Raw genomic sequence first — 18,213 nt, 5'->3', positions numbered from 1 at the left:
AAGGAGGTAACCAAGAGGGTTGATGAAGGTAATGCATATGATATAGTATATATGGACTTTAGCAAAGCTTTTGATAAGGTCGCACATGGTAGAATGGTCACCAAGGTTAAAGCCCATGGGATCCAGGGCAAAATGGCTAGTTGGATCCAAAATTGGCTTAGAAGTAAGAAGCAAAGGGTAATGGTTGATGGATATTTTTGTGACTGGAAGGATGTTTCCAGTGGGGTTCCGCAGGGCTCGGTACTGGGTCCCTTGCTTTTTGCGTTATATATCAATGATCTAGATCTGAATATAGGGAGTATGATTAAGAAGTTTTCAGATGACACTAAAATTGGCTTGATAATGAAGAGAAAAGTCATTGGCTGCAGGAGGATATCAATCTACTGGTCAGGTGGGCAGAGCAGTGGCAAATGGAATTTAATTCGGGGAATTGTGAGGTAATGTACTTATAATACTCTGGTTAGGCCACAGCTGGAGTACTGTCCAATCTGTCCTCATAGCTAAGAATCTCCATTCCAGGCAGCATCCTAGTAAATCTCCTCTGCACCCTCTCTAGTGCAATCTTGTCCTTCCTTTAATATGGCGACCAGAACTGCACGCAGTACTCCAGCTGTGGCCTAACCAGAGTATTATACAATTTAAGCATAACCTTCCTGCTGTTGTATTCTATGCCTCGGCCAATAAAGGCAAGCATTCTGTATGCCTTCTTACCCACCTGGCCTGCTACTTTCAGCGATCTGTGGACAAGCACTCCAAGGTCCCTTTGTTCATCTACAGTTTTAAGTGGCCTACCGTTTAATGTGTATACCCTTTCCTTGGGTTTGTTCTCATTGGAGGAACAGAGGAGGCTGAGAGGAGACTTCATTGTGATGTACAAAATTTTGAGGAGCCTGGATATAGTGAATAGCAAGGGCCTATTTCCATTGGTGGAGAGGTCAATTACGAGGGGGCATAGTTTTAAGGTGGTTGGTGGAAAATTCAGAGGGGATTTGAGGGGGGTTTCTTCACACAGCAGGTTGTGGGGGATCTGCCTGGAAGGGTTGTGGATGCAGAAACCCTCACCACATTTAAATGGTACTTGGATGGGCACTTAAAGTGCTGTAACCAGCATGGTTGCGGACCTAGAGCTGGTAAGTCAGATTAGACTGGATAACCTCTTTTTGGCTGGCGCAGATATGATGGTAAGTACTGCAGGGAATCGAATACGACCAAGGTGATCGCCTGGACTAGTTTCGATCGCCTGGTTGGGTTGGAGAGTAATTTTTCCAGATTTTTTTTTTCCCCCAATTGGTCTGGGTTTTTATCTGGTTTTTGCCTCTCCCAGGTGATAGTATGGCTCCGGTTGGGTTGGAGTAAAGAATGTTTTGGTGCAATGGGTGTTGCAGTTTTGTGGGGCGGACTAGTTGCTCTTTACCTTTCTGCCATTGTTTATTGGTTTATATGTAACCTTTAGGGCTGCTGACCGAGGGCCATGTGGCTTTTTGTCGGCTGGCACGGATACAATGGGCCAAGATGGCCTCCTTCTGCGCTGTGGATTTCTATGTTTCTTAACTGGGGAGCCAATGTAGGTCAGCAAGTACAGGGGTGATGGGTGAGCGTGACCTGGTGCGAGTTAGAACACAGGCTGCCGAGGTTTGGATGACCTCAAGTTTGCGTAGGGTAGAGTGTGGGATGCCAGCCAGGAATGCATTGTAGTAGTCAAGTCTAGAGGTAACAAAGGCACGAATGAGGGTTTCAGCAGCAGAAGAGCAGAGGCAGGGGTGGAGGCGGGCAATGTTGTGGAGGTAGAAATAGGCGGTTTTAGTTATGCCACGGATATGCGGTTGGAAGCTAATTTCAGGGTCAAATATGACACCTAGGTTGCGAACAGTCTGGTTCAGCTTCAGACAGATGCTAGTGAGAAGGATGAAGTCGGTGGCCAAGGAACGCAGTTTGTGCTGGGGGTTCCAAATATTTAATTGGAGAAAATTTCTGTTCATCCAGTACTGGATGTCGGATAAGCAGTCTGACAATTTAGAGACCATGGAGGGGTCGAGAGAAGTGGCAGTGAGGTAGAGCTGGGTGTCATCAGTGTATACGTGGAAACTGAACCTCTGGAAGCATTAGTCTTTTCATAGTAGCATTCCTAAGATCATCGTCAAACAGAGTTTGACATCCTCTAAGCTTCTGTCAGTTAGATCATGTTCCACCTCCAATACCTCATCCACTGGCTTCCTCCTGATTTGTGAATTTGTATTACCCCAAATTAACCTATCTGGGCTGGTGAGTGTAAATGGTAGGTAAATGGAGTGTAAATGACAAGAGTGGGTACATTTCTGCTGGACGTTGAAGGTTCTGGCATTGGTTCCCTTCTCTCTTTGTGCATTACCTTTCTTGCTTCAGACTTCTGTGGAGATAATAAGAATGAGACATGTACTGAGTTCTCTGCTAATCACTTTTCCCGTTCCTGTTAAGCTCACGTAAGTATCTCCTCAGAATGAGACTTAAATAAGAGAAGCTATTTCTGATCCTTGACCATTAGCACTTAGCCATCACAAACTATCTGTGGGTGCAGACACCCTCCTGTCTCCATTCCCTACAGCATTAGATGAGTTTCCAGGAGTTGCATTGCCACTTTCTCTTGTTGCCTGTCCTCAGGAATTGCATGCATGACAAAAGAATGTTTGTTATTGTTGTGCACAGACCGTTTAATCTGATATTTATTTGAAAATTCTAATTACTTCTCTTATAGAATTCCCAGTTAGTGAGACTTCAACAGGAATACATGAACTGTAGGATGCTGTATCCATTTAATTGAACTCTTCCATGTGCCGGAGTCACGACAGTTCATTTAGTGCTCAGTGTGATACTCTTAGTATTAACCCTAAAAGTGATTTCAAAAACCTATCTGCAATGTACAAAATGTACAGCTTGCATCCATTACACTTAACTTGCAAGGTCATTAAAGTTCATTAAGCATTAGAGAGGGGTCCTGAGTTTCGGGGGGTGCCACTCACTAATTGTGCTACTCCCTTCCATATGGTTCTGGCTGCAGTGGCAGATTTCCTGCCACCTTCTCCCACTATTGCATCCTTTGGTGCTAATTCCAATAATGAGAATATTTATATCGGACTCTGAGAATTTTGCTGCTCCCCACTTACTTGTTCCTGTTAGAGCCATGCCTTCACCTTCCTGAATGCTGGTTATGCTTTAAGAGCATTCTAGCTTTAGATGTTACAGTTGCATCCTCAGAAGTATTTCCTCCACCTTCCATGCATTATATTTCCCAAGCCTTCTGGGCTGGGCACAGTACACGATTCCTGGAAGAACTCACAATGGTTCTCCCCCCCCCCCCCCCCCGCCCAGCAATATTCTACTGAAGTGGCCTTACAATTTCTGGTGGGTCAGAAGTGAGTCCATAAGGCAGTGGAATACCAGCCCCATTGCAATTCTGGAGACAGATCACAGGACCTGGAATTTTAGGACACAAGCTTCTAATTGCTGTGTAAATGCATTAATTAGCATTGTACTGTACAGCAGTTTTCCATTCATATATTTTTGGTTTCATAAGGTGAACAGCAATCTGCTAAACAGACGAGGTAGAATCCATTCTATAGTCCTAGGATACCTTGTGTTATAGAATAATACATTGCTTATACTAATGCTTATGCAGCTGTTAAAGGATTATTAAGAAATGATGAAAAAATGCAACTTGATTAAAGAGATTAAATGTTAGGGATTCACTATCAAAGCTTTTCCTGGCTGATATGTTTTCATTTTATTGTAATTTTGCCTGCTTTTGACCTTGGTGCAAGTTTCGCCTTGTTGGATATGTTGCAGGAAATTTTTGTGTCCTATGAAGTATTGAGGACTATAGTACTTACACAGTGTGCAGCAAACACTTACAGTTGGACTTGCCATACATTTCTCCATTTAAAGTTACAAATACAGGGTAGGTTTTGGCTAGTAAATACCACCATGGTATGTACATAATTTTTTACAACAATAGCTTACATTTCACTAACAATTTTTGTAGCTTAAGATCTTGCATGTTACATATGGCATAGTAAGTGTCTACCTATCATTTGGCGATAGAACAACAATAAGGTTAATGAAATATCATTAAATATTAATGTGGTTAAATAATTTTAAAAAGCTCCAATCATTTGAGAATTATATTGCATTTTGTTGCTAAAAACATCTTCAATTACCATAAATCAGCATTTAAAAAGAAAAAGACTTGCATTTATACAGCACCCTTCATGACCACTGGACATCCCAAAGCACTTTACAGCCAATGAAGCAACACTGTTGTAATGTAGGAAGTCAATTTGTGCACAGCAAGTTCCCACAAACAACAATGTGGTAATGATCAGATAATCTGTTTTAGATGTTGACTGAGGGATAAATATAGGCCAGGACACTGGGGATAACTCATCTGTTCTTCGAAGTAGTGCCATGGGATCTTTTACATCCACCTGGGAGACCAGACAGGGCCTCGGTTTAACGTCGCATCCAAAAGACGTCCCCCTCCAACAGTGCACATTGCAGCACTCCATCAGTTTTGCACTGGAGTATCAGCCTAGATTTTTGTGTTCAAGTCTCCGGAGTGGGACTTGAACCCACAACCTTCTGACTCAGAGGCAAGAGTGCTACCCACTGAGTCACAGCTGACACTGCTCGAGCATGAACAATTCAGTGATGTGCAATCTTCTTTTACTTAACCAGCAGGATTATAATCTAAGGTTCACTTAGTGACTAAGTATTTATTTACGGGGTCCTTGTGATGCATCAGAATAAAACATAATTCATGGGTTTGCTTAAGTTAATATTTACATTTTTAAAATATTACTGTTGGAGTTATGTTTGTGCTCGGGGACTTACAAATGGCAGATTGTTTAAGAACTTAAATTAAATTCTCATGCATTAACTCAAGGGGACTAATGGCTCCATTATCATGGCAGTATATAGAGGAAGTCCATTGTGGAATGCTATGATGGCATAGCTCACAGTGATTGCTAGCCTGTCAATCACATTATTGACTTCAGTCTTGATAGTTGCATGTAAAAAGGAAAAAAGACTCTGACCAAAGTGCAATACAACAGCTCTAAATATTGGAACAACAGTACCAAATAAAAGCAACATTTTATTGAATGGGAGGTGAAAGAAATTGCAAAGTGGGAGAGAAGCACATAATCAGTTACAGGAAATAGGAGACTTTTTTTGGTCCATGAGCAAAGCCACAGGAGCTCAACTAGTATTTGATAAATATGTATAAAATAATTCCAGTTAATATACTTAATTCTCAGTTTTCAGAGTTTACACATTACTCAGGTTACTGGATGATACATTTGTTTGACAATGCAAAAGAAATGTGAAATGGATGGGTTTCTCAATGGACAAGTCTTTTCACTGTTCAGCACAGTAATAAGAGTACTTAGAACTAAAGAATGGAACTTCATCCAGATAAAAACAAGGGCCAACCTGATAGCTCTGTTTGAGCTGGTGCAGAGCAGTGAATGTAAACAGCAGAGTGTCCCTGAAGAGCTACTGTCTGAAATGCAGTAGGAGATTAATCTCTGTGGTGTCAGAGGGGTGAGTGTTCAGCTGTTCAGGATCACAGACTGTTCTGCCAGTGTGCACTGAGTTCAGCTACAGACACTAAAAGCCAACATTTTAGTGGAAAGCATTGGATCCGAGTGGAGATAATACAGAAGACACAATAAAGCTTTGGTAATTGAAATAATACAGACAACTCAAATATGATATATTTACTTCAAAATCGAACACAACTTGCATTTACAGATACACACTGCAATCTAAAATGTACACAGCAAAAGCAACATATTGATTGAAAAATTAAATTTTACATCATATTTGGCTCGCGTTACACTAAAAAAATGGAAGAAGTTACAAAAGAGGAAAATTAAACAGTATAGTAAAATGAAATCCATCAACATGTGATAGATATATTAAGTGATGGAAATAAGCACTTAGAATTTATGCAAAAATAATGCAAATTATTAATTAATTACTTATCTATCCAAACCAAACACAAAAGTGTAAAGAATCATATCATAAAGGCACAGTGGTGATAAAGGAATCTGCCATGCTAGTAATTTAAAGACTATTTACAGGTGAATTTTGGCCCCTACTCATAGAAGCTCTCGTGTTAATTTCCTGAAACGGGTTTAATGAAACCTTCTTAATATCCTCCAGCAGTGTCTGAGAATTACATGGTTGTTTCCTCCCACTCCAATTCTACATCACCTAAAAATAAATGAACAGAACAGTCAGTATTAACAATGCAGCAAATTTAAGCCTGTACAAACAAAGGCTGTTCGTTCCTAAACTGTTGACGATGCCTTCTGCGATCATTGACAAAAGGAACTCTGCACATTAGACCCTAGGGGGCCAATTTTAACTTGGGTCTTTGGGGGTCAAAGCGGGCGGCAAACCATCCATGCTCCCAGAGCACGAGGCCTGGGACATTTGACTCCCAGGCCTCATTTGCAGGCACAGACTCTGATTCCTGCCCGAAGCCAGGGGGAATGACATCACCATTGTCGGGCTGGAGTCAAAATTGAGGGAGGATCAGGCCTCCATGGAAACGGTCCCTAGCAAGGTAAGTATGGATTTGCGGGGGGAGAGGTGGGGGGGGGGCGGGGTAGTGGTAGTCATCAGCGAGTCTACAATCGAGGAGGGTGGGAGGGCAAACCCGGGAAGGAGGAGGCCCAAGATATATTTGCACTTCTAATCCTTCTAGTCTACAAGGAACGTTTTTAAAAAAAACTGTTTTTAAAGAACTTACCTGAGCCTGGATCCTTGCCCCCGCCAACCTTTGCGTGCAGGCTGTAGTTGGGGCCATGGTTAAAATAGTGTATGCGTCCCAATGATGTAATCGGGATGCAACATTGGCATTTAAATTAGGTTCCCCGCTCTGGGTGGGCAGCCTTTCCATGCCTGACATCAGGTAAGTAAAATTGGTGGGGGATGGAATTGCAGTGTAAACCCCTCCACTGCCCAACCCCTTCCAATTGTGTTAAGACCAACTCAGTAATCACTAAATGAACTCATGTCATTTGTGACTCTTGATAGTCATGACAGACTCATCTTTGAGTTGACTATTACAACAAAAGATGCAGACTGATGACCAAGAGGGTAAGCGCAGAATGTAACACATGTAGCTCTATTGCTGGAAGCTTTTCAAATAACTATTGAAAATGTAGCAGGCATTTAGATTTTTTTCTCTGTTGACGTAAGATCTTCATTTAGTACTTTCCATTTAGTAAAGTGTCCAGAAATATAAGAGCACAATGTTTTCAGAAGGCCGATGTACAGATGCTATTTTTAAAACTGACCTCCAGTACAGAAAAACCCCTCAAAATTATTTATATTTTCCTTATTTTACTGGTGTTGTGGTAAATACTCACCTGCTTTCTTCAGCTGAATTGTCTGAATTTTAAACTTCTTCAATGTTTCTGCCAGTTTCATTACGACTGGCTAAGAGTAGGTGTCCTGCTGTTGAGCGGGATGTGTCCTACTGGATTTTCTGCTCATTTGATTGACAGTGGAGACTGTGATCTGAACTCTGTCTATGATTGGGAGCCCAGCAGTCTTCCACAGAGTTCCTGCTTACCCACAGGAACACTTCCTAATATTAAGCTCCAGTAAGCCTTGTGCCGTGCTATCTTTGAGAGTCATGCAAAAAACATATAACAGAGCTTTATATATATTGAAATTATTTTATAGAATGAGGAACTATCCATTATACCTGAGTTTATGATATTTAAAAGTGTTACGTGGTGGGGCTGGGGTGTGGAGAGGATACATTGCTAGATATAAACTGGAAATTACTCTGAATGATGTTATAATATGAATGCTTATAATGTGTCATTTCAAAGCTTACAATGTTATCACATGAACACTTAATACATTCATATCAAGTTCCTCTTTCTACCTTTCTAATGGAAGTATGAATCCGTATATTAAATGTTTAACACCTATGTTAAAATAGTGGAAAGAGCAATTTGATGCTAATGTGGTAAGTGTTCATATGATAACACTAATCACAGTAATTTTCAGGATATGTTACAATATATTCTTGGATCCCAGCAGTAACAACACTAGTTTATGCTCTAGAAATATTACAAAAAGGGGCTGTTTCTATGATAGATTCAATTTTACACATAATTATGTGTATGATTAAAACTAGCCTTGTCTTGTTACCTTCCATTGTATCCAGAGAGTCCATTTTTTGCAGAGCGGCATAATTTACAAACCACAGCGAACGACTGGTTCCTTTGTTATTCAACAGATCCAAAGCACACTGATGTAAGAACATGTACTGAGCCTGCATTTAATTAAATGTTAAAATGTTTTTAAATATTAAAAACCCTAAATAGAATGAAATTGAAATTGGGAAGTTTAATCATTTATTGTTAAAACATAACTTAATTTGTACTGTCCAAATTAATACATGCGCATAATACATTGCAATGGAAATAATATGGCTCTATAACAACTCTCAAACAAGTTATTAGAATTATATTAATCATATTAATTTCAGCAAAAAAAATTTGGACAGTGGTTTTCTTGACTTCATAATTCTTTCAATACATAATACATAGATAACAATGTCAGAAAATACAGTTATCACAGTTGTCTCCTAACTGTGGCAATATGTTTAGTGCTGTCAGGATTAAAGACCAATAGACATCCGAGTATTTGAGAGGCAGTTGATGGGAGGTTTAGAACTGGTCAGCTGCTGGGTGACATCACTTTTATTTTTTCAAACAAGGCTGAATTATATTGAAGAATTATATCGGATACAGTATAGTACAAACTACAAAGTAGCCTACTTTCTTGCCTCAAATTCTTTTTTGACCCTGAAGTTTGTGTTGGAGTCTCACTAACTCCAAATTGGAAGAAATTGAAAAAAAGCCATCTTGTCATAAAAGTCTCAAAAAAGTCCATACACTAACTGCAGTGATAGTATATATATTTTAAGTGTTTTTCCTTGGTGTATATTAACCTATATTGTGCTATGCAAAATGAGTATACATAGGACACCACTAAGAGCTAAGAACAGCTCCATGAATAACTGCTTATCATTTGCATATATATTTCAACTATAATATTATTACTCCCTAGAACTCACATTAAGATAGATTTTCTGATCTGTGCACACCCAGGGTGGGAATGGTACACAGTGGACATCCATCTGACACACTGTGTACAACCATTCTGGGTTCAAGCCCGATTATTATCCATTGTGAGTTTTGGAGCGTTCTGGGAATTAAGATTTTCTGTGCTGCTGGAGCTAGTTAAAGGGTTGCAGCAGCCATTCAAAGGGAAGAATCCTCTTTAAGATGTGGCTACTATGAGAGGGGAAAATATTTTCTATCTACAAAGACCCTCTTTAAGCAATTGATAAAAATGCCAAAAGAAGAGAACCCCAGCTATAGTGAGGTAAAGATAAAATGGGTACAAGGTGGACTGCCCGGATTGGCACTACATGACACTCTGCAGAAAGAGTAGTGCAAGGTAAATGCTGTCTCTAGTATATTCTGCACCTAGCAACAACATTGTCAACTTAAAGCTATCTAACAGAACGATATACCAGGTAGATGGTTTGAGTATGCCTGTTGCCTGTCATCCTGTTACGTATTTACTGCTGCTCCATACAAGCATTCACACTTCCGTACATCTCTTTTATTGCTTACTATGCATGCCATTTTGCAGCAGGGCATGCATTCAAGCTGCAACTTATAACTGGAGCTCTTGCCACACTGACATCTTAAAGCACTTAACATCAAAATCATTTTAACACAACTTAGCTGAATGATGCATGTTCACGTAATCACACACGCGCTGGGTTGCAGAATAGGCATTTCAGTCTTACTGTATATGTTCGTTTAATTTCCAACATTTCAACACTACTTCTTTGCTTACAGGACAAATTGGTTGATAACAGGAGAGGGCAATCACAAATGGGAGGTGGGTTCCCAAGTTTCTATTCAGTGGCACAGCTTTTGAAGAGATCATGCCGGATAATATTGTCAATGTGAGCACAGTAGGAGTCGGGGGAGGGGTGAAACCAAAGGCCTCCCTCAAGCTGAGGATTAGTAACATCCTTCTAAAGTATGTTTTCTCCCCTAGAGCTGCGAGAAGTCAACTGAATGGGGTACTGATAGAGTGAGTTTCTGCTGAGAGAAGGTAAGGCAGGAAGTTAAGCTTCAGCTGGTGTTTTGTGCTAGATAGAGTGAGCCTTAATCTTCAGATAGGGCAAGACTAGGAATTAAACATTCCTGGCTGTAAAATCTTCAGGATCGAGAAGGAAAGAACAGGTGGACATGACATTGGATGATGAGATTAGTAATGAGATAAGTGCATTTAAAATAAAAAGAGGAGATATATTAAATAAACTAATCAAACTCAAAGATGATAAAACCCCTGGTCAGGATGGATTGCATCTATGCATTTTAAAATAATCTGGGGAAGAGATAGCAGAGGCATTACTACACATATCTAATAATGTTAGAAAAAGGTATAATGCCAGAGAACTGGTGGATAGCTAACGTGATACCTATAAATAAAGAACGGGGATAGAACATGTCCAGGGAATTATAGACCAGTCAGCTTAACAGTGGTGGTAGGAAAAATAATGGAATACCTACTAAAGAAGAAAATAGAAGAACGTCTAGAAACCAAAAATATAATAGCCAGCGTGGGTTTCAAAAGGAAAAGTCTTGCTTGACCAACCTCATTGAATTTTTTGAAGAGTTAACAGAGAGAGTAGACAATGGTAATGCAGTATATGTAATTTATCTAGATTTTCAAAAGGCCTTCGATAAGATTCTCCATAATAGACTGATGAACAAGGTCAGAGAATGTAGAGTCAGGGGACAAGTTGCAGAATGGATAGCTAGCTGGCTTCAAGACAGAAAGCAGAGATTAGGGGTCATCATCATAGGCAGTCCCTCGGAATCGAGGAAGACTTGCTTCCACTCTTAAAATGAGTCCTTAGGTGGCTGAACAGTCCAATACGAGAACCACAGTCCTTGTCACATGTGGGACAGATAGTCGTTGAGGGTAAGGGAGGGTGGGACAGATTTGCTGCACGCTCCTTCCGCTGTCTGCGCTTGGTTTTTGCATGCACTCGGCAACGGATTCAATATTCATCCACTCCATCACCAACACACCATGTAACTATCCATGATCTACAGCAAGCACTGCACTAACTCAGCAAGTTTGACAGCATCCCTCCTCCACAACCTCTGCCACCGAGAAGGACAAGAGCAGCAATGCTATGGGAATGCCATAACCTCTAGTTCCCCTCCCATTTCAAATTGCACATATATGACTGTTCTTTTATCGTCACTGGGTCAATATCCTGGAATTCCCTTACTAATATTGTTGTGGAAACACAGTCACCACAAGCACCGGCACAGACACGATGGGGCGCCCATTTTTTATCGTGTCAAAACTTGGGCCCACTATGTGGTAAGGGTTTCTGCCTCTACCACCCACTACCCTTTGGGTGAAGAAATTTCCCCTCAAATCCCCTCTAAACCTCCTACCAATTACTTTAAATCTATGCCCCCTCGTTGTTGACCATTCTGTGGAGAAATAGGTCCTCCTGTCCACTCTTTCTAGGCCCCTCATAATTTTATACACCTTAATAAGGTCTCCCCTTAGACTCCTCTGTTCCAAAGAAACCAAACCCAGGCTATCCAATCTTTCCTCATAGCTAAAATTCTTCAGTCCAGGCAATCCTCGTAAATCTCCTTTGTTCCCTCTCGAGTGCAATCACATCTTTCCTGTAATGTGGTGACCAGAACTGCATGGACTTTTCTATCTGTGGCCGAACTAGTGTTTTATACAGTTCAGGCATATTCTCCCTGCTCTTGTATTCTATGCCTCAGCTAATAAAGGAAAGCATTCCGTATGCCTTCTTAACCACCTTATCTACCTGGCCTGCCACTTTCAGGGATCAGTAGATGTGCACTCCAAGGTCCCTTTGTTCCTCTACACTTCTCAGTGTCTTACCATTTATTGTGTATTTCCTTGAATTGTTAGCCCTCCCCAAATGCATTACCTCACACTTCTCTGGATTGAATTCCATTTGCCACTGTTCTGCCCACCTGACCAATTCATTGATATCTTCCTGTAGTCTACAGCTTTTTTCTTCATTATCAACCACACAGCCGATTTTAATATCATCTGCAAACTTCTTAATCATACCCCCTATATTCAAGTCTAAATCATTGATATATACCACAAAAAGCATGGGACCTAGTCTTGAGTCCTGCGGAACCCCACGGGAAACAGCCTTCCTGTCACAAAAATACCCATCAACCCTTTGCTTCCTGCCTCTGAGCCAATTTTAAATCCAACTTACCACTTTAGCCTTGACCCCATGGGCTTTTACTTTCGTGACCAGACTACCATGTGGGACCTTATCAAAAGCCTTGCTAAAATCCATATACACCACATCAAACGCACTACCCTGATCAACCCTCCTTGTTACTTCCTCAAAAAATTCAATTAATCAAGTTAGTCAGATACGACCTTCCCTTAACAAATCCATGTTGACTGTCCTTGATTAAGATTTATCCTGTCCCTCAGAATTTTTTCCAATAATTTTCCCACCATCAAGGTTAGGCTAACTGGCGTGTAGTTACTCGGTTTATCCCTTTCTCTCCTTTTAAACAAAGGTACAAAGTTAGCAGTCCTCCAGTCCTGTAGCCAGAGAGGATTGGAAAAATATGGTCAGAGCCTCTGCTATTTCTTCTTTTGCTTCTCTTCAACCTGGGATACATTACATCTGAGCCTGGGGATTTATCCACTTTCAAAGCTGCTAAGCCCCTTAATACTTCCTCTCTCACTATGTTTATTTCATTTACTATTTCACACTCCTCCTCCCTGATTTGTCTGCATCGCACCTCTCGTTTGTGAAAACAGACGCAAAGTATTCATTAAGAACCATACCTACGTCTTCCTCCTCCACACATAGATTACCTATATGGTCTCTAATAGGCCCTATTCTTTCTTTAGTTATCCTCTTGCTCTTAATATATTTATAAAATATCTTTGGGTTTTCCTTGATTTTACTTGCAACATTTTTTCATGCTCTCTCTTTGCTTTCCTAATTTTCTTTTTAATTTCACCCCTGTACTTTCTATACTCCTCTTGGGTTTCTGCAGTATTGAGTCCTCGGTATCTGTCATAAGCCTCCCTTTTTTTTCTATATCCTACCCTGTATGCCCCTTGACATCCAGGGGGCTCTAGATTTATTAGTCCCACCCTTTTTCTTTAAGGGAACATACTTGCTCTGAATCCTCAGGATCTCCTCCTTGAATGCCTCCCACTGCTCTGACACTGATTTACCTTCAAGTAGCTGTTTCCAGTTCACTTTGGCTAAATCCCATCTCACCTAGCAAAATTGACTTTTCCCCAATTGAGAACTTTTATTCCTGGTCTATCTTTGTCCTCTTCCATAACTACCCTAAATCTAACTGAATTATGATCACTAGCACCAAAATGCTCTCCCACTGATACCCCTTCCACCTGCCCAGCTTCATTTCCTAATACTAAGTCCAGAACCGCCCCCTCCCTTGTTGGGCTTGTTACATACTGGCTATTAAACTTCTCCTGAATGCATTTTAGGAATTCCGCACCCTCTAACCTTTCATACTAATTTTATCACGGTTAATATTAGGATAGTTGAAATGCTGTACTATTACTACCCTATAGTTTTTCCACTTCTCAGAAATTTGCTACATATTTGCTCTTCTATCTCCCCCTGGCTGCTTGGGGGTCTATTGTACACTCCCAGCAGTGCGAGTGCCCCTTTTTTGTTCTTCAATTCAACCCATATGGCCTCATTTGATGATCCTTCTAACCTATCATCCCTCCTTACAGCTGTAATTGTTTCTTTAATCAAAACTGCGACACCCCCTCCTTTTTTACTCGCCTCTCTATCCCGTCTGAAAATCTTGTAACCCTGTATTGTTATGTCCCCTGATGTGACGGGGTCCTAGATTTCTTTGCAGGTTTATCTGATTGATCTGTTGAAGACCAAAACAATGGGAGGCAAAAAAGGAAGGGTGAACTTATAACAAGGAAATGGTGACCCTGAATCACAGTTACAATTCTTTGACAGGGACCTCACATTCAGCACCAATTGAACATTGGAACTGTGCCTCTGTAACACTGTTCAGGCACTTCAGTTGCATTATAGAGAGGTCCCTCAATTTCATAACTTTTGGAGTTTTAATAAACTTGAGCTCTGTATGCTGGCAGTATTTCAGGCCCACAATGGGGAATACATAGCACGTTTAGCATGTGATAGGTCTTGATCCTCTGTGCCTGGTAATGGGGCAACCCACATTGCAATTTTGGCTTCCTACGGTTCAGAATCCAGGACGAAATTAATAAAACCTTAAAAAGACATGGGCTAATAAGGAATAGTCAGAATGGATTTGTAAAAGGCAGGTTGTTCTTGACTTGCTTAACTTAATTTTTGAAGAAATCACAGAAATAAAGCAAAGCAGTAATGGTTGTATTTATAGATTTTCAGAAGGTGCTACGTGAGAGACATGTTACAAAACTTAAGGCCCATGGGGGCCGAAATTCTGTAACGCCCGGTTTGGGCGGCACACACCTCCCCTTTACTTTTCGCTCCGTCAGCGCAGTGCGGCCCGGTCCGTGAGCCTGGCACAAACATCACCTGCGGCGGTCTCACGGGGCACTACCCAATTTCGGCTCATCATCGCTGGTGCAGTGGCCCGGAGTACTACCGGCGGGAGTGGGGCGCTGCCAGTTTGCGTCTCCACTAACTCCCACACAATTTCACGGGAGGCGGTAGCAGCCCCGCGCGAGAAATCATTTGCGCCCCGGGGACACTAAAGGGAGGCACAAACAATGTATTAACGGGAATATAGCTGTGAGGATAAAGAGATGGCTAGGGGCACGAACGCAAATCATTGGGATGAATACAAGTTTTGCAGATTGGCAGTATGTGAGTTGATATGTGCCTCAAGGATCTGTGTTTGGACTTCTTTTATGGTGCCACCTTGCGTAGGGGCATGATGCGAGAGAGGGGGATAAGGGTAAGGTTGAAGGGGGGAGGGGGGAGAGCCGATGGTAAACGACGGGGCAGGGGTTCTTGTTTTGTGGTTGTTATTTTAGGAAAGTTTTCAAAGTTTCCCAATTCTGTTCAACTTCACAATGTTTAATACATTTTATTTAAGTTTTAAAATTATATTTAAGGTGTAGAATGTTTAATAACTTCTTTTGTTCTCCTTAACCATTCCTGTGTAGTGTCTCATTTGCAGAATAAGAGGGAGACTAGTCAACATGGTAGGCAACGGTTAAACGTGTCTTTCACTCTTCAAGCAAAGCATTGAATTATGAGCTGTTGACGTAAAGCCTTTGCAGCAGCGAAAGCTCCATGAGGCCTCCCCTGTGGTTGGTGGTGGTGGCATGGGTTCCTCACCAGGCTCCTCTTCCTCGTCTTCCTCCTCCCCTGTCTCCTGATGTGCTCCTGCAATCCCCATTGGCAAATCCTGTCCCCTCATGATGACTAAGTTGTGTAGCATGCAGCACACCGCAATGAACTCAGAGACCTGCTGAGGGGAGTAATGCAGGCAGCCTCCAAGCATCGGAAACGCTGCTTGAGCACTGCAATTGTCTATTCGACGATGTTGCATGTGGCTGTATGGCTCTCCTTATAGTGATGCTTGGCTTCTGTCTGAGGGTTCCTAGGGGGAGTCATGAGCCAGGTGGCGAGGCTGTAACCTTTGTCCCTCAGCATCCAGCTCTGGTCTTGTGGGTGACACTGGAATAGGTCTGAGACAGTGCTCTCACGCAAGATGAAAGCATCATGGATGCTCCCTGGATATTGGGCATTGACTGCCATGATGCGCTGAGTATGGTCGCAGACGATCTGTGCGTTCATGGAGTGGAATCCCTTTCGGTTTCGATAAACCTCTGGATTGAGTAAAGGTGCTCACAGGGCGATGTGTGTACAGTCAATGGCACCCTGAACCTTGGGGAAGGCAGCAAATCGTCCAAAACCTACAGCCCTTTCATTCTGGGTCTCCTTGGTCATTGGGAAGTTTATGATGTTCATCCTGCGTGCGTACAGTCCAGTAGTCACCTGGCGAATGCAGCAATGTGTAGCGTGCTGCGGGATGGAGCATATATCCCCTGCTGATGCCTGAAAGGAGCCGGAGGCATAGAAGGCAAGTGCCGTAGTCACCTTCATCAGAATCCAGGGAATTTTGGTAGATAAAAACTAATGCAACCACTATCTCTGCAGCCACTTCTTTTAAGACCCTAGAATGTAAGCCATCAGGTCCAGGGGACTTGTCCGCCTTTAGTCTCATTATTTTACTGAGTACTACTTCATTAATGATATATTAAGTTCCTCCCTCCCTATCGCCCCTTGATTATCCACTATTGGGATATTTTTAGTGTCTTCTACCGTGAAGACCAATGCAAAATATTTGTTCAACGTCTCTGCCATTTCCCTGTTCTCCATTATTAATTCCCCAGTCTCATCATCCAGGGGACCAACATTTGCTTTAGCCACTCTTTTCCTTTTTATGTACCTGTAGTAACTCTTACTATCTGTTTTTATATTTTAAAATGATCATCAATAAGCCTTCTTGCAGCTCGACACCATATAAATGTAGCAGCCAGCATCAAAGGTGGACATAGTATGGCCCCCATCTTCTAAAATGTCCTTAAATCTCCTTTAAAATGAACTATATACTCATACAGAACTTCACTGTGAAAAATGGAACCTTCTTCTCCCAATCTTTTTATGCACTGAAGTTCTGCTCCGTTAGCGCATTGGGTCTGACCTGGGTGCGGCTGCTTTTTGCTGGCGGGTTCCCGGGCAGAATGCTAAATTGGGCGATATGCTCAAAAGTTCCGCCCGGGGCGCTAGCGCAGCATTGCACGACGATTGACGTCATCCAAACGGTGAAAACACTGGGCGGGCGCTAAGCTTTAGCTCCGCCATTAAACCACTGCCGAAAGTTACACCTGGGTGCAAAATGTTGCGCGCCTCATTTAGCGGCAAAAAAGTAATTTTTGCGTTTTGCCCAAGCGCTAAACTAGTCGCAAAGCCCTCAAAAGTCCAGCCCAGTGACCTTTAAAAGGGGGATTGTGATTAGAAAAAACTATAAAAAAGGCAAATGGGATTCTGGCTTTTATACATTGAGCTTAAAATAAAAGAGGGAGGAAGTCATGTTGATTTTCTACAGGACATTGGTTAAGTCACAGTTGGTTCTGGGCATCACATTGTCGGAAGGATACAGAGCCCTCAATCACTCGGTCACATAGACATGCCCTCACATACTACAGTATATTGCCATGTAAGCACGCTTGATGGAGTGTCTTGCAGCCAGCATTGTAACATAGGGTCCTTTTTTCTTTTTGTAAGCTAAATATCAATGCACTTAATTTAAATGCCGTATGCATTCTGTACAAGATATTCACAGATGTTTTTGAGTAGCTGTTTGCAACTATTTTCATTAGTTCCAGTCCCTTCATCAATGGCTGGGGTTGGTCAGTACAGGTCAATGGTCAGGGAAACTACTTTGCTATCTGAAAGGAGGTAGGCCACAATGCAACCTCCAACAGCAGAAGTGTTGTTGTGTTGCATTAAGAGTTTGCCGGCAATGTCAGCGAGCTCCTAATAAATATAAAGTATGAAAATCATTCTATGATGCCTCAAATTTGGCACTAAAATCAAGGTGAACAGGGAAAAAAGATAATCTGGTACATATTAGTGAGCACACAGAGTCTGTTTGCCTTAGTATAAATGTTTCACTTTCTTACCAAGTTCTGAACCATGCACATTCGTTCACTTCGTAAATCTGCCACAAATCCAAAGATGTCCACAAAGTCATGGTGATTCACATGCTGTATAAGGTGATCAAGTGCAATGAAGACACCTGTCCTCCCGACTCCAGCACTGAGGGGAAGAAATGAAGAAAAACACATCTTGTTCAGTTACATACAATATTCTTCCCACTAATGCCAGTACTTTTAGATCCACCCGTTTGCCCAATAATACATTGATATATCAGACTTAATAATGTAATTGTGAATGGAAATTACAGTCAGAATCTTACTATCGAGAATAGAGATTCTTTTACATGTTCGGCCCAAATTTTGTGGTCAGCGGTGAAGGAACAGTGCTTGCCATTCACCTTG

General features: G+C 41.7%; 1 protein-coding gene across 1 annotated transcript in view; it reads right to left on the bottom strand.

Annotated features, from left to right (window-relative positions):
- Positions 1 to 6,019: 6,019 nt before the first annotated feature.
- The window catches only part of ptprq (protein tyrosine phosphatase receptor type Q), a 266,871-nt gene continuing 254,677 nt past the window's right edge, over positions 6,020 to 18,213 (bottom strand). Inside the window, exons 56-58 of the mRNA XM_070901512.1 lie at positions 17,836 to 17,971; positions 8,209 to 8,332; positions 6,020 to 6,249 (exon numbers count right to left, since the gene is read on the bottom strand). Of these exons, the coding sequence (XP_070757613.1) occupies positions 6,212 to 6,249; positions 8,209 to 8,332; positions 17,836 to 17,971 (298 nt within the window). The 3' untranslated portion in view covers positions 6,020 to 6,211. The remainder of the gene's footprint in view (positions 6,250 to 8,208; positions 8,333 to 17,835; positions 17,972 to 18,213) is intronic.

This window comes from Pristiophorus japonicus, chromosome 15 (assembly GCF_044704955.1).
Source record: "Pristiophorus japonicus isolate sPriJap1 chromosome 15, sPriJap1.hap1, whole genome shotgun sequence".
Classification (NCBI taxonomy): domain Eukaryota; kingdom Metazoa; phylum Chordata; class Chondrichthyes; family Pristiophoridae; genus Pristiophorus; species Pristiophorus japonicus.
This window is presented reverse-complemented; position numbering and strand designations above follow the sequence as displayed.